Source organism: Lutra lutra, chromosome 4, assembly GCF_902655055.1.
Source record: "Lutra lutra chromosome 4, mLutLut1.2, whole genome shotgun sequence".
NCBI classification, from domain to species: Eukaryota; Metazoa; Chordata; class Mammalia; order Carnivora; family Mustelidae; genus Lutra; species Lutra lutra.
Genome location: NC_062281.1, coordinates 93,452,971 through 93,474,334, shown reverse-complemented (window position 1 = coordinate 93,474,334; position 21,364 = coordinate 93,452,971). Strand labels below are relative to the sequence as shown.

Genomic DNA, 21,364 nt, shown 5'->3' with positions numbered 1-21,364 from the left:
AGTTGGTCAGCTTCTGCCTGAGTCAATGGTTTTCCCCCTGGAGCCTTCGGAATTCCCTCTCTGCCCACAGGACAGCCTTCTGGCTCTCCTCCCATCTGTTCTCCACAAGGAGGCGCTCCCGCTCATGCAAGGAGGAAATCTTCTGCCATTCGCCCGGCAGCTCCTGGGCCATGGTCCTGTAGAGGCCTAAGTTCCAGTGGGCAGCATCCGCCTACCTGCACACCTTGGCCAGTTTGTTCTTCAGTTGCAGGCAGCGTGCCTTCTCCTCCGTCAAATTCCTCTCCATGTGTTTGATGTGCTCTTCACACAGCTTAAGCTCTGCCTCGAGCTTCAGGCGCAACTTCTGAATATCAATTTCCATGAAGGTGTTTCGAAGGTGAAAAGACACTTGCTCAGCTTGGTGGATTGTTTTGTTTCTCGGGAGCTCTTCGTTCCTCGGACGTGCCTTCTGCAGTGCCCTGGACAGCTCTCCTTTGTTCACGGGGCTCCCGCCCGAGGGCACATGGACAGTGCAGGACGAGCCAGTCTCCACCTCCCTCCTTGAGCCCCCACCTTCCAGATGATCTCTAAGCAGCTCTTGCAGGTGCATCACCTTCAGTAGGATCTGGCTGAGGGTGTGGCGTTGGCTCTGACTCTCACCGCCGGCCTGCCGCCCCACTCCTCCATTAGCAAGCTCTGGCCTACCTGCTTCCCCTGCCTCTTCCTGCACTGTCTGTCCACAGCTGCCAATGTCCTGAACCAGCGGATCTGCACTTCCCTGCAGATTAGGGCTGTCCTTGATGCCTTCTTGTATTTTCCTCGCAGGCCAATCTCCATCTTCCTGGGCTTCTCTAGAGATGGGATTTTCGTCAGTCAGCTGGTGAGGGCTCTTCAACAGCCTTTCCCCAACTCCCTTCAGCAGTTCCGTAGCGTTTTCCACGGAAAAATACCCGGCACCTTCATTCAGGGCAGCCAGAGCAAGAATCTGTAACGGGAGAGGACTGGCCTTCTGCTCAGATGATGTGACAGCTCCACAGGCTGGTGCGTCCGGTTCGGTCTTGTTGATGCCTTTTCCAGATACTTCATTCTGGGCACAATGCTCCTTTCTTCTTCTGAAGCTGAGTCCATCCTTACGAGGAACACCACCAATGCAGTGCACATCAGGTTTCCCAGCAAAACCCAGAGATTCGAGGCCCATGTGGCAAACGATCATGTATCACCAAACCGGAAGCCGACAGCTGCTCCACGACAACCCACAACGGCTCCAGAACTATGTGGATAGACATTTGGATGGCCACCAGCAGGCGCTAAAGAGCCTTGTGGCTTTGTCTCCGATCAACAGTGTCCTCTGGGACACTAGAAACTGCTTGGACCCCTAGGAGGGTTCTGTGTCCAAAGCAAACCAGTGCCTGGCAACAGGACCTGAAGGGAGTAGGGGTGGGGGAGGTGTACCTGAGTCTCCAATGCCAATCAGTGCCTGGCAACAGGAGCCCACACTTCTTGCAGTAGGGGAGTTGAATCCCTCTATTGTAGACCTTAAACAAATACAAACCTGTATATCAATTTATTGGCATTACACTTTTTGAAAATTTAAAAAAAAATCAAAAATCAACTAGACTTCCAAAGGAGAAAGATAACAAATATCCAAACACGTAGAAAGTAACATTCTAGATGATCAAAGGTAAAAGAAAAATCTCGATGCATAGAAATGAAGGAAAAGGAATATACAGCACATTAAAATTTGTAGGACACCGCTAAATCAATGGATAGCAAAATTGGTAGCCCTCAATGCATACATTAGAAAGCAGGAGGAGCATCTGGGTGGCTCAGTCAGTGAGTCCAAGTCTTGATTTTGGCTCGGGTCATGATCAACCTCGGGGCTGTGAGACTGAACCTTCATTGATCTGGTGCTGCGCATGGTGGCTGCTTAATAATCTCTCTCTCTCTCTCTGCACCCCTTCCTTGTCTCTCTCTCTCTGTCTCTCTCACTCTCTCTCCCTGTCTAAAAACGAAAGGAGTCTGAACACCATAAGCTCTCAGCTTCAGAACCTAGAAAAAGAAGAGAAAATTAAACTAAAGAATAAAACCAAAAGAATCCTTCTACCCAATTGCAAGATCTAGCGCTACAGTCATCAAAAGGGTGTGGTGTTGGTGAAGGGATAGACAAATGGAACAGAAGAAATATAGATAAGTGGAATTGGATCAAGGACCCAAAAAGAGACTTACGACCAATATGTCCAATGGGGGTTTGACAAAGGTATAAATGCAGTTCAATGGAGGAGTGACAGCGTTTTGAATAAATGGTGCTAGAGCAAGTGGACTTCCCTAGGCAAAGAAGAAGATGGAGAAGAAGAGGGAGGGGGAGAGGGGAAGAGGAGGTGGAGGACGAGGAGGTGGAGGACCACAAACTTCAGTCTCACACCCTATACAAAACTTAACTCAGGGCGCCTGGGTGACTCAGCCGGTGAGGCAGCCAGCTCTTCATTTTGGCTCTACTCATGCTCTCAGATTCCCGGGACAAAGTCAGTCTCCAAGCTCCCTGGGGAGTCTGATTAAGGATGCTCTTAAACCTTCACGCTCCAAATGAACTCCCACTCATGCCCATGGTCACTCTCTCAAAAAGAAGTAATTTTTAAAATTTAACTGAAAATTAATCACCGCCTTACATGTAAAATGATATGAGGGAGAGGAGATGCAACATGGCAGGTTGAGGGGGTAGGAGAAGAGTAAAAGAAACAAGATGGGATTGGGAGGGAGACAAACCATAAGTGACTTTTAATCTCACAAAACAAACTGAGGGTTGATGGGGGGAGGGGGTTGGGAGAGGGGGGTGGGGTTATGGATATTGGGGAGGGTATGTGCTATGGTGAGTGCTGTGAAGTGTGTAAACCTGGTGATTCGTAGATCTGTACCCCTGGGGATAAAAATATATGTTTATTAAAAAAAAATTATTAAAAAAATTTTTGACTAAAAAAAAAAAAAAAAAGGCTTATAGGGATAAAATGGGGTAAAATGTCCAGAATGGAAAGCTAGGTAAAGAATCCTCCGATTGCACATCAAATAATTGTCAATAAATGAAAAGGTGATTAATGGGACATGAGCCAACAATCAGAATTCTAAGTCTCTCCTGTGAGAAGGACCTTGTTAAGAAGACCCAAAAGACAAGCTTCCAACTGGGAGAAAATATGTGCGAACCACATACCTGAGAAAGGACTCCTGTCTGAAGTCTAGAAACTCAAAAGTGGACCCCCTCCAAATAAGCAAGCAAGCCAGTCAGCAAAAGAACAAAAAAATTGGGCAAAAGACCTGAACACTTGACCAAAGAGTATACGGATGGAAATCACATAAAAAGGTGTCATTGCGGCAGTTCCAAGGAAAACTCCAATGAGCTCTCACTGCACACCTATCACAATGATTCAACCCAAACACACCGGAGAGGCAGAGACAGACTCGACTACCAAATGCAAGGCAGGATGTGGAATGACTGGATCACTCCTGCATCGCGGTTGGGAATGGAAGATGATAGAGCTAACTCTTGAGAACAGTTAACACTTTCTTTTGTTTTTCAAAGCCTTGATTGAAATTCCATTTACCATGCAGTGTAATATCAAATTCGGGTGCCCAATAGAGTGACTCAACCCTTCCTTCCACACAGGTTCTTTGAAAACTAGACTTGCAGCCACCATAGGACCCAGTCATTGCACTCTTGGCCTTGATCTGAGAGAAATCAAAACTTAGGTTTGCTCAAAAACCTGTCCATGATTGTATCTGTGTCCTTATGGAAGCAGTGGGGCTGCCAAGGGGGTAGAAGTGACTGGGGTGCTTGGATGTTGACACTTGACAGGCTTGTCAGAGATGTTCTCATCTTGCTGCTTTGAGGGTCCCTTCCCACTAACGGTGGTCCTGGGGACAAGGAGAAAAGGCATGTCAACGATTTCAAGAAGTTTAAACCTGCCAAGCATTAGGCTTTCAACTCCTCTAATTGCTGTGCCTCCTGTAGGGGCCCTAGGGAAATCTGGGCTCTTTCTCTGCCTTCTAGGAGGCTCTACGGGGCTCGGCCTAGTGCTCTCAGCTGACTTGTACCACAATGCAAGTTGTCTCCTCCTGCCTTGGCCATATATTGGCCCGGGAGGATCAAGTGAGTGGATGTCCTCTCGGAGAGAAACATGGCGAACAGAATCGACGTCCTCTGTCTTACATTGCTTACCCGACTCTCTCAGTAGTTTCTACCATGTCTTGATTTCCCACCCCAGGAGAGGGGCGTGGGTCAGAAGCCAAACATTGCTGTCTTTCTTGAATGTTTTCCCCAAACCAAAGGGCCTAAAAAGACATTGATAACCCGATATGGTGTCTGTGGGCCATCCATCCAGGTGCAACTAGCCAGCTACCTGTGGCTCAGGATCTCTCACAGGGCTGCAGTCAAGATATCCTCTGGATCTTCGGTCATCACCAGGCTTGTTGGGGGTGAAATCGGCTTTTGAGCTCACTCAGGCGGCTGTTCGCGGCCAGGGTCCTCCATTACTGTAAGCAAGAAATATTCATTCCTTGCCACATAGGCCTCTCCATAACACAGCCCACAAGGAGCAGACGGCATCCCTGGTAACAGATGAGGGTTGGAAGGAGGGCGGAAGGGAAGGAGGAAGGGAGAGAAGAAGGGAAGGAGGGAGGGAGGGAGAGCAAGCCCAAGAGGTGACCAGTTTCTTTGTAAATTAACCTCTGAAGTTACATCCTATCACTTTTGGCATATTCTGTCCTTTAGAAGTGAATCAGCAGTTCCTGACTGTAATAAAGAGGGAGAGTATGTTACACAAAAGGATGTGTACCAAATGGGAATCGTTGGAGACCCTTAAAGGCTGCCTTCCATACTTTGGTGTGACTTGACCTCAGTTAGCCACCACGTGAATCTTTGCATACTTACTAGGTCGTGAACTAGGAGAACATTTGATCAAGCCCTTCTGCGATCCTTACAGCAGCTTGCCTAGAAGTTCCTCACACAAGGGACCCTTGTGGCTCCATCAGTTCAGCGTCTGACTCTTGATTTCAGTTCAGGGCTTGATCACATGATTTGTGACATCCTGCCCAACGTCCCGTTCTGCACTTGAGTGGGAAGCCTCTCTAGGAATCTCTCTCTCTCTGGCCTCCCCTGCTTACATGTGTGTGTGTGCCTTCTCCCTTTCTCTCTCTCCAAAAAAAAAGAAGAAATACTAGCAGTACTACCAGTAGTAATAGTTGTAGTAGTATTAGTAGTAGTAGTAATAGTAGTAGTAGTAGTAGAAGTAGTATAAGTTTTTTGCCCAGCACTTGATAATTAGACAACCCTGGTTTGGAATGGGAGCTCTAAAATTCACTAGCTGTGTGATCGTGGGGCAAGTTGTTTCCCCTCTCTGAACCTCAGTCATACATGACACACTGGGTTCTCGGGACAATTCAGTGATCAATAAAATACTCTCAAAACCCTTTATGGCTTGCCATATAATCCCTTCATCAAATCAATTCTCAGTAGCAGTAGTATCAGCAACTGGATATTTTTATTTATTTTTTTATTTCATGCTTAACATTGACAAATATTCAATCACACTCCTATGGTTTGAGCAAATCTGTAGCATCAGTTCAATAATGGGGTGGATCTCAAGTGAAAGGAGCAATGGGTATGGCTTCACGGGTAAGGACAGGAGCTTCTGTGCTCTGGTTGTGGGTGTTAGTGGCTGCTGGGAAAGGGAATCAGACTCGCAGGGGATCGGAGAAATTGGAGTCTGGCCAGTCCAACCTTGCTCATTTCTTGGCCTTCTGGGGTTTCAGGGGAGCCTTGGGCTCTGGAGGGTATTTGCAGGCTGTGCCCAGAACAGCAAGAGCAGGAGCAGGAGGCCCCCCAGAGACAGGCTGGACTTTGGGCCCAGAGTTGGCCAGCTTCTGCCTGAGGCAATGGTTTTCCCCCTGGAGCCTTCGGAACGCCCTCTCTGCCCACAGGACAGCCTTCTGGCTCTCCTCCCATCTGTTCTCCACCAGGAGGCGCTCCCGCTCATGCAAGGAGGAGATCTGCCATTCTCCAGGCACTCCTGGTCCATGGTCCTGGAGAGGCCTAAGTTCCAGTGGGCAGCATCCGCCTTCCTGCACACCTTGGCCAGTTTGTTCTTCACTTGCAGGCAGCGTGCCTTCTCCTCCATCATCTTCCACTCCACGTATTTGATGTGCTCTTCACACAGCTTAGGCTCTGCCTCGAGCTTCAGGCACAACTTCTGAATCTGACTTTCCAGGACGGTGTTTTGAAGATGAAAAGATACTTGCTCAGCTTGGTGGATTGATTTGTTTCTGAAGAGCTCTTCGTTCCTCGGACGTGCCTTCTGCAGTAACCTGGACGGCTTTCCTTTGTTCACGGGGCTCCCACCCGAGGGCACAAGGTCAGTGCAGGACGAGTCAGTCTCCACCTCCCTCCTTGAGCCCCCACCTTCCAGATGATCTCTAAGCAGCTCTTGCAGGTGCATCACCTTCAGTAGGATCTGGCTGAGGGTGTGGCGTTGGCTCTGGCGCTCACCACCGGCCCCTCGCCGCACTCCTCCATCAGCAAGCTCTGGCCTGCCTGCCTCCCCTGCCTCTTCCTGCTCTGTCTAGGCACAGCTGCCAATGTCCTGAATCAGCGGTTATGCACTTCCCTGCAGATCAGGGCTGTCCTTGATTCCTTCTGGTATTTTCCTCGCAGGCCTATCTCCATCTTCCTGGGCTCCTCTAGAGATGGAATTTTCATCAGTCAGCTGGAAGGGCTCTTCAACAGCCTTTCCACAACTCCCTTCAGCAGTTGCGTAGCATTTTCCACGGAAAAATACCCGGCACCTTCATTCAGGGCAGCCAGAGCAAGAATCTGTAACGGGAGAGGACTGGCCTTCTGCTCAGATGATGCGACGGCTCCACAGGCTGGTGCATCCAGTTTGGTCTTCTCCATGCCTTTTCGAGGTACTTCATTCTGGGCACAATGCCCCTTTCTTCTTCTGAAGCTGAGTCCGCTCCTTACGAGGAACACCACCACTGCAGTGCACACCAGGATCTCCCAGCAAAACCCAGAGACTCGTGGCCCATGTGGCAAATGTTCGTATATCAAAACCCAGCAGCCTACTTCTGCTCCACGACAGCCCACAGCGGCTCCAGAACTGTGTTTGGAGAAATTTGGATCACCACCAGTTGGCTCCAAAGAGCGTTGTCGCTTTGTCTCCGATCACCAGTGTCCTCTGGGACACTAGCAACTGCTTGGAAACCCTAGGAGGGTTCCGTCTCCAACGCAAACCAGTGCCTGGAAACAGGACGTGAAGGGAGTAGGGGTGGGGCAGTTGTACCTGAGTCTCCAACGCGAATCAGTGCAGGGCATCAGGAGACCACACTTCCTGCGGTTGGGGAGGTAAATCCCTATATTGTAGACCTGAAACAAATACAACCATGTATATCAATTTATTGGAATTAAAAGATTGAAAATTTTTAAAAAAATCCAAAATCACCTAGACATCCAAAGGAGAAAGGTAACAAATATCCAAACACATAGAAAGTAACATTCTAGATGATCAAAGGTAAAAGATAAAATCTCAATGCATTGAACTGAAGGAAAATGAAAACACAGCACATTAAAATTTGGGGGACACAGCTACATCAATGGAATGCAAAATTGATAGCCCTCATTGCATACATTAGAAAGCAGGAGGACCAGCTGGGTGGCTCAGTCAGTTAGTCCAAGTCTTGATTTTGGCTTGGGTCATGATCAACCTCGGAGCTGTGAGACTGAACCTGTATTGTTATGGTGCTGCACATGGAGGCTGCTTAATAATCTCTATCTCTCTCTCTCTCTCTCTCTGCACCCCTTCCCTGTCTCTCTCTCCCTCTCTCCCTGACTCAAAACGAAAGGAGTCTGAACACAATAAGCTCTCAGCTTCAGAACCTAGAAAAAGAAGAGAAAATTAAACTAAAGAATAAAACCAAAAGAATCCTTCTACCCAATTGCAAGATCTATGGCTACAGTAATCAAAAGGGTGTGGTGTTGGTGAAGGGATAGACAAATGGAACAGAAGAAAGATAGATAAGTGGAACTGGATCAAGGACCCAGAAAGAGACCTACTACCAATATGTCCAATGGGGTTTGGACGAAGGTATAAAGCAGTTCAATGGAGGAGTGACAGCGTTTTGAATAAATGGTGCTAGAGCAAGTGGACTTCCTTAGGCAAAGAAAAAGAAGGAGAAGAAGAAGAGGGAGGGGGAGAGGGGAGGAGGAGGTGGAGGACGAGGAGGTCGGGGACCACAAACTTAAGTCTCACACCCTATACAAAACTTAACTCAGGGCGCCTGGGTGGGGCAGCCAGCATCCATTTCGGCTCTACTCATGCTCTCAGCTTCCCGCGACAAAGTCAGGCTCCAAGCTCCCTGGAGAGTCGGCTTAAGGATGTTCATTTCCCTATATGCTCCACCCCACCCCCGGCTCATGCCCACGGTCACTCTCTCAAAAAGAAATAATTTCTTAAGATTTAACTCAAAATTAAACACCGCCTTACATGTAAAATGAGAAGTCTTCTGGCGAAAAAATGGGGAAAAAAATTTTCAAAAAGGAAAGCTAGGTAAAGAATCATCTGATTGGACATCAAATCATTGTCCATAAAGGAAAAGTTGATTAACTGGACAAGAGCCAACCATGAGAATTGTAAGTCTCTCCTGTGAGAAAGACCTTGTTAAGAAGACCCAAAAGACAAGCTACCAACTGGGAGAAAATATGTGCAAACCACTTACCTGAGAAAGGACTCCTGTCTGAAGTCTAGAAACGCAAATATGACCCCTTCCAAATAAGCAAGCAAGCCAGTCAGCAAAAGAAAAAAAAATGGGCAAAAGACCTGAACACTTGACCAAAGAGTATACAGATGGAAATCACATAAAAAGGTGTCATTGCGGCAGTTCCAAGGAAAACTCCAATGAGCTCTCACTGCACACCTATCACAATGATTCAACCCAAACGCACCGGAGAGGCAGAGACAGACCCGACTGCCAAATGCAAGGCAGGATGTGGAATGACTGGATCACTCCTGCATCGCGGTTGGGAATGGAAGATGATAGAGCTAACTCTTGAGAACAGTTAACACTTTCTTTTGTTTTTCAAAGCCTTGATTGAAATTCCATTTACCATGCAGTGTAATATCACATTCGGGTGCCCAATAGAGTGACTCAACCCTTCCTTCCACACAGGTTCTTTGAAAACTAGACTTGCAGCCACCATAGGACCCAGTCATTGCACTCTTGGCCTTGATCTGAGAGAAATCAAAACTTACGTTTGCTCAAAAACCTGTCCATGATTGTATCTGTGTCCTTATGGAAGCAGTGAGGCTGCCAAGGGGGTAGAAGTGACTGGGGTGCTTGGATGTTGACACGTGACAGGCTTGTCAGAGATGTTCTCATCTTGCTTCTTTGAGGGCCCCTTCCCACTAATGGTGGTCCTGGGGACAAGGAGAAAAGGCATGTCAACGATTTCCAGAAGTTGAAACCTGCCAAGCATTAGAACGCCATCTCTTCTACACTAATCCATTCTCTTATGAATCCTCAGTATGCCAAAGCAGACAGGAGGCGTCTGGTCCAAGAGGGCTTCCAGGCAGTGTCCCTTCCACAGGCCATCGCCCCTCTCGCCCAGAAGTCCAATGACCAGGTCCCAGGCTTTAAACTCATGGAATTGCTGTGCCTCCTCTAGGGGCCCTTGGGAACTTCTGCGCTCTTTCTCTGCCTTCTAGGTGGCTCTACGGGGCAGGGCCTAGTGCTCTCAGCTGACTTGTACCACACTGCCAGTTGTCTCCTCCTGCATTGGCCACATATTGGCCCGGAAGGATCAAGTGAGGGGATGTCCTCTCAGAGAGAAACATGGCGAATAGAATCGATGTCGTCTGTCTTACATTGCTTACCCGAATCTCTCAGTATTTTCTACCATATCTTGATTTCCCACCCCAGGGGAAGGGCATGGGTCAGAAGCCAAACATTGCTGTCTTTCTTGAATGTTTTCCCCAAACCAAAGGGCCTAAAACGACCTGATAACCTGATATGGTGTCTGTGGGCCAGCCATCCAGGTGCAACTAGCCAGGTACCTGTGGCTCAGGATCTCTCACAGGGCTGAGGTCTAGATGTCATCTGGATCTTCGGTCATCTCCAGGCTTGTTGGGGGGAAAATGTGCTTTTGAGCTCATTCAGGCGGCTGTTCGCGGCCAGGGTCCTCCATTACTGTAAGCAAGAAATATTCATTCCTTGTCACATGGTCCTCTCCATAACACAGCCCACAAGGACCAGCCAGCATCCCTGGGAACAGATGAGGGACGGAAGGAGGGTGGAAGGGAAGGAGGTAGGGAGGAATGGAGGAAGGGAGTGAGGACAGGAGGGAGGGAGGGAGGGGGGGGAGGACAGGAGGGAAGGTGGGGGCAGAGCAAGCCCAAGAGAAGACCAGTCTCTTTGTAAATTAACCTCAGAAGTGACATCCTATCACTTTTGCCATATTCTGTCCTTTAGAAGGGAGTCAGTAGTAACTGACTCTAATCAAGAGGGAGAGTATGTTCCACAAATCCATGTGTACCATATGGGAATCGTTGGAGACCCTTAAAGGCTGCCCTCCATACTTTGGTGGGACTTGACCTCAGCTAGCCCCCAGGAGAATCTTTGCATCCTTACTAGGACGTGAACTAGGAGAACATTTGATCAAGCTCTTCTGGGATCCTTAAAGCAGCTTGCCTAGAAGTTCTTCGCAGAAGGGAGCCTGTGTGGCTCCGTCAGTTCAGCGTCTGACTCTTGATTTTGGTTCATGTCGTGATCACATGATCTGTGACATCATGCCAAACATCCCGTTCTGCACTTGAGTGGGAACCCTGTCTAGGAATCTCTCTCTCTCTCTGCCCCTCCCCTGCTTGTATGTGTGTGTGTGTGCCTGCTCCCTTTCTCTCTCTCCAAAAAAAGAAAAAAAAGTACTAGCAGTACTAATAGTAGTAGTAGTAGTAGTGGTAGTATTAGTAGTAGAAGTAGTACAAGTTATTTGCCCAGAACTTGATAATTAGACAATCCTGGTTTGGAATGGGAGCTCTGAAAATCACTAGCTGTGTGATCGTGGGGCAAGTTGTTTCCCCTCTCTGAACCTCAGTCATACATGACACACTGGGTTCTCGGGACAATTCAGTGATCAATAAAATACTCTTCAAAACCCTTTATGGCTTGCCATATAATCCCTTCATCAAATCAATTCTCAGTAGCAATGGTATCAGCAATTGGACACTTTTATTAATTTTTTTTTATTTTATGCTTAACATTGCCAAATATTCTCTCACACTCCTATGGTTAGAGGGAATCTGTAGCATCAGTTCAATAATGGAGTGGATCTCAATTGAAAGGAGCCATGGGTATGGCTTCACGGGTAAGCAAAGGAGCTTTTGTGCTCTGGTTGTGGGTGTTGGTGGCTGCTGGGAAAGGGAATCAGACCCGCAGGGGACCGGAGAACTTGGAGTCTGCCAGTGAACCCTTGCTCCCTTCTTGGCCTTCTGGGGTTTCAGGGGAGCCTTGGGCCCTGGAGGGTATTTGCAGGCTGTGCCCAGAACAGCAGGAGCAGGAGCAGGAGGACCCCGGAGACAGGCTGGACCTTGGGCCCAGAGTTGGCCAGCTTCTGCCTCAGGCAATGGATTTTCCACCTGGAGCCTTCGGAACTCCCTCTCTGCCCACAGGACAGCCTTCTGGCTCTCCTCCCATCTGTTCTCCACCAGGAGGCGTTCCCGCTCAGGCAAGGAGGAGATCTTCTGCCATTCTCCAGGCAGCTCCTGGGCCATGGTCCTGGAGAGGCCTAAGTTCCAGTGGGCAGCATCCGCCTTCCTGCACACCTTGGCCATTTTGTTCTTCACTTGGAGGCAGCATGCCTTCTCCTCCATCATCTTCCTCTCCACGTGTTTGATGTGCTCTTCACACAGCTTAGGCTCTGCCTCGAGCTTCAGGCGCAACTTCTGAATCTCACTTTCCAGAACGGTGTTTCGAAGGTGAAAAGATACTTGCTCAGCTTGGTGGATTGTTTTGTTTCTCGGGAGCTCTTCGTTCCTCGGACGTGCCTTCTGCAGTAACCTGGACGGCTTTCCTTTGTTCACGGGGCTCCTGCCCAAGGGGACATGGACAGTGCAGGACGAGCCAGTCTCCACCTGCCTCCTTGAGCCCCCACCTTCCAGATGATCTCTAAGCAGCTCTTGCAGGTGCATCACCTTCAGTAGGATCTGGCTAAGGGTGTGGCGTTGGCTCTGGCCCTCACCGCCGGCCTGCCGCCGCACTCATCCATCAGCAAGCTCTGGCCTGCCTGTCTCCCCTGCCTTTTCCTGCTCTGTCTCGACACAGCTGCCAATGTCCTGAACCAGCGGTTCTGCACCTCCCTGCAGATCAGGGCTGTCCTTGATGCCTTCTGGTACTTTCCTCTCAGGCCTATCTCCATCTTCCTGGACTGTTCTAGAGATGGGATTTTCGTCTGTGAGCTGGTGAGGGCTCTTCACAGCCTTTCCACAACTCCCTTCAGCAGTTGCGTAGCGTTTTCCACGGAAAAATACCTGGCACCATCATTCAGGCAGTCAGAGCAAGAATCTGTAAAGGGAGAGGACTGGCCTTCTGCTCAGATGATGCGACGACTCCACAGGCTGGTGCGTCCACTTTGGTCTTTCCCATGCCTTTTCCAGATACTTCATTCTGGGTCCAATGCCCCTTTCTTTTTCTGAAGCGAGTCTGCTCCTTAGGAGGAACACTACCACTGCAGTGCACACCAGGATCTCCCAGAAAAACCCAGAGACTCGTGGCCCATGTGGCGAACGTTCATATATCACCAACCCAGGAGCCCACAGCTGCTCCAAGACAGCCCACAGCTGCTCCACGACAGCCCACAGTGGCTCCGGAACTGTGTTTGGAGATATTGGGATGGCTACCAGCTGGCTCCAAAGAGCCTTGTGGCTTTGTCTCCGATCACCAGTGTCCTCTGGGACACTAGCAACTGCTTGGAACCCCTAGGAGGGTTCCGTCCTCAACGCAAACCAGTGCCTGGCAATAGGACCTGAAGGGAGTAAGGGTGGGGGAGGTGTAACAGAGTCTCCAACGCCTATCAGTGCCTGGCAACAGGAGCCCACACTTCTTGCAGTAGGGGAGGTGAATCCCTATATTGTAGACCTGAAACAAATACAACCCTGGATATCAACTTATTGGAATTAAAAGTTTGAGAATTTTAAGAAAATCAAAAATCAACTAGACATCCAAAGGAGAGAGATAACAAATATCCAAACACGTAGAAAGTAACATTCTAGATGATCAAAGGTAAAAGATAAAATCTCAATGCATTGAACTGAAGGAAAATGAAAATACAGCACATTAAAATTTGAGGGACAAACTTAATCAAAGGATAGCAAAATTGATAGCCCTCAATGCATACATTAGAAAGCAGTAGGAGCATCTGGGTGGCTCAGTCAGTGAGTCCAATTCTTGATTTTGGCTCAGGTCATGATCAAACTCGGGCTGTGAGAATGAACCTGCATTTTTCTGGTGCTGCGCATGGAGGTTGCTCATTAATCTCTCTCTCTCCTTCTCTCTGCACCCCTTCACTGTCTCTCTCTCTCTCTCTCTCCCTGTCTCAAAAGGAAAGGAGTCTGAACACAATAAGCTCTCAGCTTCAGAACCTAGAAAAAGAAGAGAAAATTAAACTAAAGAATAAAACCAAAAGAATCCTTCTACCCAATTGCAAGATCTTTAGCTACAGTCATCAAAAGGGTGTGGTGTTGGTGAAGGGATAGACAAATGGAACAGAAGAGAGATAGATAAGTGGAACTGGATCAAGGCCCAGAAAGAGACCTACTACCAATATGTCCAATGGGTTTTGGACAAAGGTATAAAGCAGCTCAATGGAGGAGTGACAGCATTTTGAATAAATGGTGCTAGAGCAAGTGGACTTCCCTAGGCAAAGAAGAAGAAGAGGGAGGGGGAGAGGGGAAGAGGAGGTGGAGGACGAGGAGGTCGTGGACCACAAACATAAGTCTCACACCCTATACAAAACTTAACTCAGGGCGCCTGGGTGACTCAGCCGGTGAGGCAGCCAGCATCCATTTCGGCTCTACTCATGCTCTCAGCTTCCCGGGACAAAGTCAGGCTCCAAGCTCCCTGGGGAGTCGGCTTAAGGATGCTCATTAGCCTATACGCTCCACCCCACCCCCCACTCATGCCCACGGTCACTCTCTCAAAAAGAAATAATTTCTTAAGATTTAACTCAAAATTATTCACCGCCTTACATGTAAAATGAGAAGTCTTCTAGGAAAAAAATGGGGAAAAAAATTTTCCAAATGGAAAGCTAGGTAAAGAATCCTCGGATTGGACATCAAATCATTGTCCATAAAGGAAAAGTTGATTAACTGGACATGAGCCAACCATCAGAATTGTAAGTCTCTCCTGTGAGAAAGACCTCGTTAAGAAGACCCAAAAGACAAGCTACCAACGGGGAGAAAATATGTGCAAACCACTTACTTGAGAAAGGACTCCTGTCTGAAGTCTAGAAACTCAAAAGTGGACCCCCTCCAAATAAGCAAGCAAGCCAGTCAGCAAAAGAACAAAAAAATTGGGCAAAAGACCTGAACACTTGACCAAAGAGTATACAGATGGAAATCACATAAATAGGTGTCATTGCGGCAGTTCCAAGGAAAACTCCAATGAGCTCTCACTGCACACCTATCACAATGATTCAACCCAAACGCACCGGAGAGGCAGAGACAGACCCGACTGCCAAATGCAAGGCAGGATGTGGAATGACTGGATCACTCCTGCATCGCGGATGGGAATAGAAGATGATAGGGCTAACTCTTGAGACAGTTAACACTTTCTTTTGTTATTCAAAGCCTTGATTGTAATTCCAGTTACCATGCAGTGTAAGATCAAATTCGGGTGCCCAATAGAGTGACTCAACCCTTCCTTCCACACAGGTTCTTTGAAAACTAGACTTGCAGCCACCATAGGACCCAGTCATTGCACTCTTGGCCTTGATCTGAGAGAAATCAAAACTTACGTTTGCTCAAAAACATGTCAGTGATTGTATCTGTGTCCTTATGGAAGCAGTGGGGCTGCCAAGGGGGTAGAAGTGACTGGGGTGCTTGGATGCTGACACTTGACAGGCTTGTCAGAGATGTTCTCATCTTGCTTCTTTGAGGGCCCCTTCCCACTAATGGTGGTCCTGGGGACAAGGAGAAAAGGCATGTCAACGATTTCCAGAAGTTGAAACCTGCCAAACATTAGAACGCCATCTCTTCTACACTAATCCATTCTCTTATGAATCGTCAGTCTCCCGAAGCACACAGGAGGCGTCTGGTCCAAGAGGGCTTCCAGGCAGTGTCCCTTCCACAGGCCATCTCCCCTCTAGCCCAGAAGTCCAATGACCAGGTCCCAGGCTTTCAACTCATGTTATTGCTGTGCCTCCTCTAGGGGCCCTAGGGAACTTCTGGGCTCTTTCTCTGCCTTCTAGGTGGCTCTACGGGACTGGGCCTAGTGCTCTCAGCCAACTTGGACCACACTGCCAGTTGTCTCCTCCTGCACTGGCCACATATTGGCCCGGGAGGATCAAGTGAGGGGATGTCCTCTCAGAGAGAAACATGGCGAACAGAATCGACGTCCTCTGTCTTACATTGCTTACCAGACTCTCTCAGTATTTTCTACCATGTCTTGATTTCCCACCCCAGGAGAGGGGCGTGGGTCAGAAGCCAAACATTGCTGTCTTTCTTGAATGTTTTCCCCAAACCAAAGGGCCTAAAATGACATTGATAACCTGATAGGGTGTCTGTGCGCCAGCCATCCAGGTGCAACTAACCAGGTACCTGTGGCTCAGGATCTCTCACAGGGCTGCAGTCAAGATGTCATCTGGATCTTCGGTCATCTCCAGGCTTGTTGGGGGGGGGGGGGGAATCGGCTTTTGAGCTCACTCAGGTGGCTGTTCGCAGCCAGGGTCCTCCATTACTGTAAGCAAGAAATATTCATTGCTTGCCAAATGGGCCTCTCCATAACACAGCCCACAAGGAGCAGCCGGCATCCCCGGGAACAGATGAGGGACGGAAGGAGGGCAGAAGGGAAGGAGGGAGGGAGGGAGGGAGGGAGGGAGGGAGGGAGAGCAAACCCAAGAGGAGAACAGTCTCTTTGTAAATTAACCTCAGATGTGACATCGTATCACTTTTGCCATATTCTGTCCTTTAGAAGTGAGTCAGTAGCTCCTGACTCTAATCAAAAGAGAGTATGTTCCATAAAACCATGTGTACCAAAAGGGAATCGTTGGAGACCCTTAAAGGCCGCCCTCCATATTTTGGTGGGACTTGACCTCAGCTAGCCAACAGAGAATCTTTGCATCCTTACTAGGACGTGAACTAGGAGAACATTTGATCAAGCCCTTCTGGGATCATTACAGCAGCTTGCCTAGAAATTCCTCGCACAAGGGAGCCTGTGTGGCTCCGTCAGTGTAGTGTCTGACTCTAGATTTCGGTTCAGGTCGTGATCACATGATCTGTGACATCGTTTCCAACTTCCGTTCGGCACTTGAGTGGGAAGCCTGTCTAGGAATCTCTCTCTCTCTCTGCCCCTCCCCTGCTTGCATGTGTGTGTGTGTGCCTGCTCCCTTTGTCTCTCTCCAGAAAAAGAAGAATTACTAGCAGTACTACCAGTAGTAGTAGTAGGAGGAGGAGGAGGAGTAGGAGTAGTACAAGTTATTTGCCCGGCAATTGATAATTAGACAACCCTGATTTGGAATGGGAGCTCTGAAATTCACTAGCTGTGTGATTGTGGGGCAAGTTGTTTCCCCTCTCTGAACCTCAGTCATACATGACACACTGGGTTCTCGGGACAATTCAGTGATCAATAAAATACTCTCAAAACCCTTTATTGCTTAGCATATAATCCCTTCATGAAATCAATTCTCAGTAGCAGTAGTATCAGCAATTGGATATTTTTGTTTATTTTTTTATTTTATGCTTAACATTGCCAAATATTCTCTCACACTCCTATGGTTAGAGGGAATCTGTAGCATCAGTTCAATAATGGGGTGGATCTCAAGTGAAAGGAGCCATGGGTATGGCTTCACGGGTAAGCAAAGGAGCTTTGGTGCTCTGGTTGTGGGTGTTGGTAGCTGCTGGGAAAGGGAATCAGACCAGCATTGGACCGGAGAACTTGGATTCTGGCCAATGGACCCTTGCTCCCTTCTTGGCCTTCTGGGTTTTCAGGGGAGCCATGCGCCCTGGAGGGTATTTGCAGGCTGTGCCCAGAACAGCAGGAGCAGGAGCAGGAGGCCCCCCGGAGACAGGCTGGACCTTGGGCCCAGAGTTGGCCAGCTTCTGCCTGAGGCAATGGTTTTCCCCCTGGAGCGTTCAGAACTCCCTCTCTGCCCACAGGACAGCCTTCTGGCTCTCCTCCCATCTGTACTCCACCAGGAGGCGCTCCCGCTCATGCAAGGAGGAGATCTTCTGCCATTCTCCAGGCAGCTCCTGGGCCATGGTCCTGGAGAGGCCTAAGTTCCAGTGGGCTGCATCCGCCTTCCTGCACACCTTGGCCAGTTGGTTCTTCACTTGCAGGCAGCGTGCCTTCTCCTCCATCATATTCCTCTCCACGTGTTTGATGTGCTCTTCACACAGCTTAGGCTCTGCCTCGAGCTTCAGGCGCAACTTCTGAATCTCACTTTCCAGGACGGTGTTTCGAAGGTGAAAAGACACTTGCTCAGCTTGGTGGATTGTTTTGTTTCTCGGGAGCTCTTCGTTCCTCGGACGTGCCTTCTGCAGTGCCCTGGACGGCTTTCCTTTGTTCACGGAGCTCCTGCCCGAGGGCACATGGACAGTGCACGACGAGCCAGTCTCCACCTCCCTCCTTGAGCCCCCACCTTCCAGATGATCTCTAAGCAGCTCTTGCAGGTGCATCACCTTCAGTAGGATCTGGCTGAGGGTGTGGCGTTGGCTCTGACTCTCACCGCCGGCCTGCCGCCGCACTCCTCCATCAGCAAGCTCTGGCCTGCCTGCCTCCCCTGCCTCTCCCTGCTCTGTCTCACCACAGCTGCCAATGTCCTGAACCAGAGGTTCTGCACCTCACTGCAGATCAGGGCTGTCCTTGCTGCCTTCTGGTATTTTCCTCGCAGGCCTATCTCCATCTTCCTGGGCTCCTCTAGAGATGGGATTTTCATCAGTCAGCTGGTGAGGGCTCTTCAACAGCCTTTCCCCAACTCCCTTCAGCAGTTCCGTAGCGTTTTCCACGGAAAAATACCCGGCACCTTCATTCAGGGCAGCCAGAGCAAGAATCTGTAACGGGAGAGGACTGGCCTTCTGCTCAGATGATGCGACGGCTCCACAGGCTGGTGCGTCCGCTTCGGTCTTCTCCATGCCTTTTCCAGATACTTCATTCTGGGCACAATGCCCCTTTCTTCTTCTGAAGCTGAGTCTGCTCCTTACGAGGAACACCACCACTGCAGTGCACACCAGGATCTCCCAGCAAAACCCAGAGACTCGTGGCCCATGTGGCAAACGTTCGTATATTACCAACCCAGCAGCCCACAGCTGCTCCACGACAGCCCACAGCGGCTCGCGAACTGTGTTTGGAGACATTGGGATGGCCAACAGCTGGCTCCAAAGAGCCTTGTGGCTTTGTCTCCGATCACCAGTGTCCTCTGGGACACTAGCAACTGCTTGGAACCCTTAGGAGGGTTCCGTCTCCGACGCAAACCAGTGCCTGGCAACAGGACCTGAAGGGAGTAGGGGTGGGGGAGGTGTACCTGAGTGTCCAACGCCAATCAGTGCCTGGCAACAGGAGCCCACACTTCTTGCAGTAGGGGAGGTGAATCCCTCTATTGTAGACCTGAAACAAATACAACCCTGGATATCAACTTATTGGAATTAAAAGTTTGAGAATTTTAAGAAAATCAAAAGTCAACTAGACATCCAAAGGAGAAAGATAACAAATATCCAAACACGTAGAAAGTAACATTCTAGATGATCAAAGGTAAAAGATAAAATCTCAATGCATTGAACTGAAGGAAAATGAAAATACAGCACATTAAAATTTGGGGGACACAGCTACATCAATGGATAGCAAAATTGATAGCCCTCAATGCATACATTAGAAAGCAGGAGGAGCATCTGGGTGGCTCAGTCAGTGAGTCCAACTCTTGATTTTGGCTTGGGTCATGATCAACCTCGGGGCTGTGAGACTGAACCTGCATTGTTCTGGTGCTGCGCATGGAGGCTGCACATTAATCTCTCTCTCTCTCGCTCTCTCTCTCTCTGCACCCCTTCCCTGTCTCTCTCTCTCTCTCTCCCTGTCTCAAAAGGAAAGGAGTCTGAACACAATAAGCTCTCAGCTTCAGAACCTAGAAAAAGAAGAGAAAATTAAACTAAAGAATAAAACCAAAAGAATCCTTCTACCCAATTGCAAGATCTTTAGCTACAGTCATCAAAAGGGTGTGGCGATGGTGTGGGATAGACAAATGGAACAGAAGAGAGATAGACAAGTGGAACTGGATCAAGGCCCAGAAAAGAGACCTACTACCAATATGTCCAATGGGGTTTGGACAAAGGTATAAAGCAGCTCAATGGAGGAGTGACAGCATTTTGAATAAATGGTGCTAGAGCAAGTGGACTTCCTTAGGCAAAGAAGAAGAAGGAGAAGAAGAAGAGGGAGGGGGAGAGGGGAGGAGGAGTTGGAGGACGAGGAGGTCAGGCACCACAAACTTAAGTCACACACCCTATTTAAAACTTAACTCAGGGCGCCTGGGTGACTCAGCCGGTGAGGCAGCCAGCATTCATTTCGGCTCTACTCATGCTGTCAGCTTCCCGGGACAAAGTCAGGCTCCAAGCTCCCTGGGGAGTCGGCTTAAGGATGCTCATTAGCCTATATGCTCCACCCCACCCCCCGCTCATGCCCACGGTCACTCGCTCAAAAAGAAATAATTTCTTAAGATTTAACTCAAAATTAATCACCGCCTTACATGTAAAATGAGAAGTCTTCTAGGAAAAAAATGGGGAAAAAAATTTTCCAAATGGAAAGCTAGGTAAAGAATCCTCCGATTGGACATCAAATGATTGTCCATAAAGGAAAAGTTGATTAACTGGACATGAGCCAACCATCAGAATTGTAAGTCTCTCCTGTGAGAAAGACCTCGTTAAGAAGACCCAAAAGACAAGCTACCAACGGGGAGAAAATATGTGCAAACCACTTACCTGAGAAAGGACTCCTGTCTGAAGTCTAGAAACTCAAAAGTGGACCCCCTCCAAATAAGCAAGCAAGCCAGTCAGCAAAAGAACAAATAAAATGGGCAAAAGACCTGAACACTTGACCAAAGTGTATACAGATGGAAATCACATAAAAAGGTGTCATTGCGGCAGTTCCAAGGAAAACTCCAATGAGCTCTCACTGCACACCTATCACAATGATTCAACCCAAACGCACCAGAGAGGCAGAGACAGACCCTACTACCAAATGCAAGGCAGGATGTGGAATGACTGGATCACTCCTGCATCGCGGTTGGGAATGGAAGATGATAGAGCTAACTCTTGAGAACAGTTAACACTTTCTTTTGTTTTTCAAAGCCTTGATTGAAATTCCATTTACCATGCAGTGTAATATCAAATTCGGGTGCCCAATAGAGTGACTCAACCCTTCCTTCCACACAGGTTCTTTGAAAACTAGACTTGCAGCCACCATAGGACCCAGTCATTGCACTCTTGGCCTTGATCTGAGAGAAATCAAAACTTAGGTTTGCTCAAAAACCTGTCCATGATTGTATCTGTGTCCTTATGGAAGCAGTGGGGCTGCCAATGGGGTAGAAGTGACTGGGGTGCTTGGATGCTGACACATGACAGGCTTGTCAGAGATATTCTCATCTTGCTTCTTTGAGGGCCCCTTCCCACTAATGGTGGTCCTGGGGACAAGGAGAAAAGGCATGTCAACGATTTCCAGAAGTTGAAACCTGCCAAACATTAGAACGCCATCTCTTCTACACTAATCCATTCTCTTATGTATCCTCAGTCTGCCGAAGCACACAGGAGGCGTCTGGTCCAAGAGGGCTTCCAGGCAGTGTCCCTTCCACAGGCCATCTCCCCTCTAGCCCAGAAGTCCAATGACCAGGTCCCAGGCTTTCAACTCATGTTATTGCTGTGCCTCCTCTAGGGGCCCTAGGGAACTTCTGGGCTCTTTCTCTGCCTTCTAGGTGGCTCTACGGGACTGGGCCTAGTGCTCTCAGCCAACTTGGACCACACTGCCAGTTGTCTCCTCCTGCACTGGCCTCATATTGGCCCGGGAGGATCAAGTGAGGGGATGTCCTCTCAGAGAGAAACATGGCGAACAGAATCGACGTCCTCTGTCTTACATTGCTTACCCGAATCTCTCAGTAGTT

The 21,364-nt window shown here is 48.8% G+C and overlaps 1 protein-coding gene and 1 pseudogene across 1 annotated transcript; both read right to left on the bottom strand.

The window, feature by feature from the left end:
- On the bottom strand, positions 1-19,491 carry LOC125099275 (uncharacterized). Its single transcript, XM_047728751.1, has 9 exons — positions 18,746-19,491; positions 15,825-15,963; positions 15,023-15,187; positions 10,022-10,203; positions 9,270-9,434; positions 7,305-7,387; positions 4,368-4,500; positions 3,573-3,882; positions 1-1,514 (listed from the first exon to the last, which is right to left on the bottom strand). Exon 9 carries the CDS (start codon positions 1,190-1,192, stop codon positions 212-214), a length of 981 nt encoding a protein of 326 aa, XP_047584707.1. The 5' UTR covers positions 1,193-1,514; positions 3,573-3,882; positions 4,368-4,500; positions 7,305-7,387; positions 9,270-9,434; positions 10,022-10,203; positions 15,023-15,187; positions 15,825-15,963; positions 18,746-19,491; the 3' UTR covers positions 1-211.
- Positions 1-21,364, bottom strand: part of LOC125099276 (uncharacterized) — a 120,506-nt pseudogene that overhangs the window by 373 nt on the left and 98,769 nt on the right.

What these genes read in the sequence shown, in the direction of transcription:
- LOC125099275 (XM_047728751.1), bottom strand. Translation starts at nt 1,192, where the DNA reads ATGATCGTTTGCCACATGGGCCTCGAATCTCTGGGTTTTGCTGGGAAA.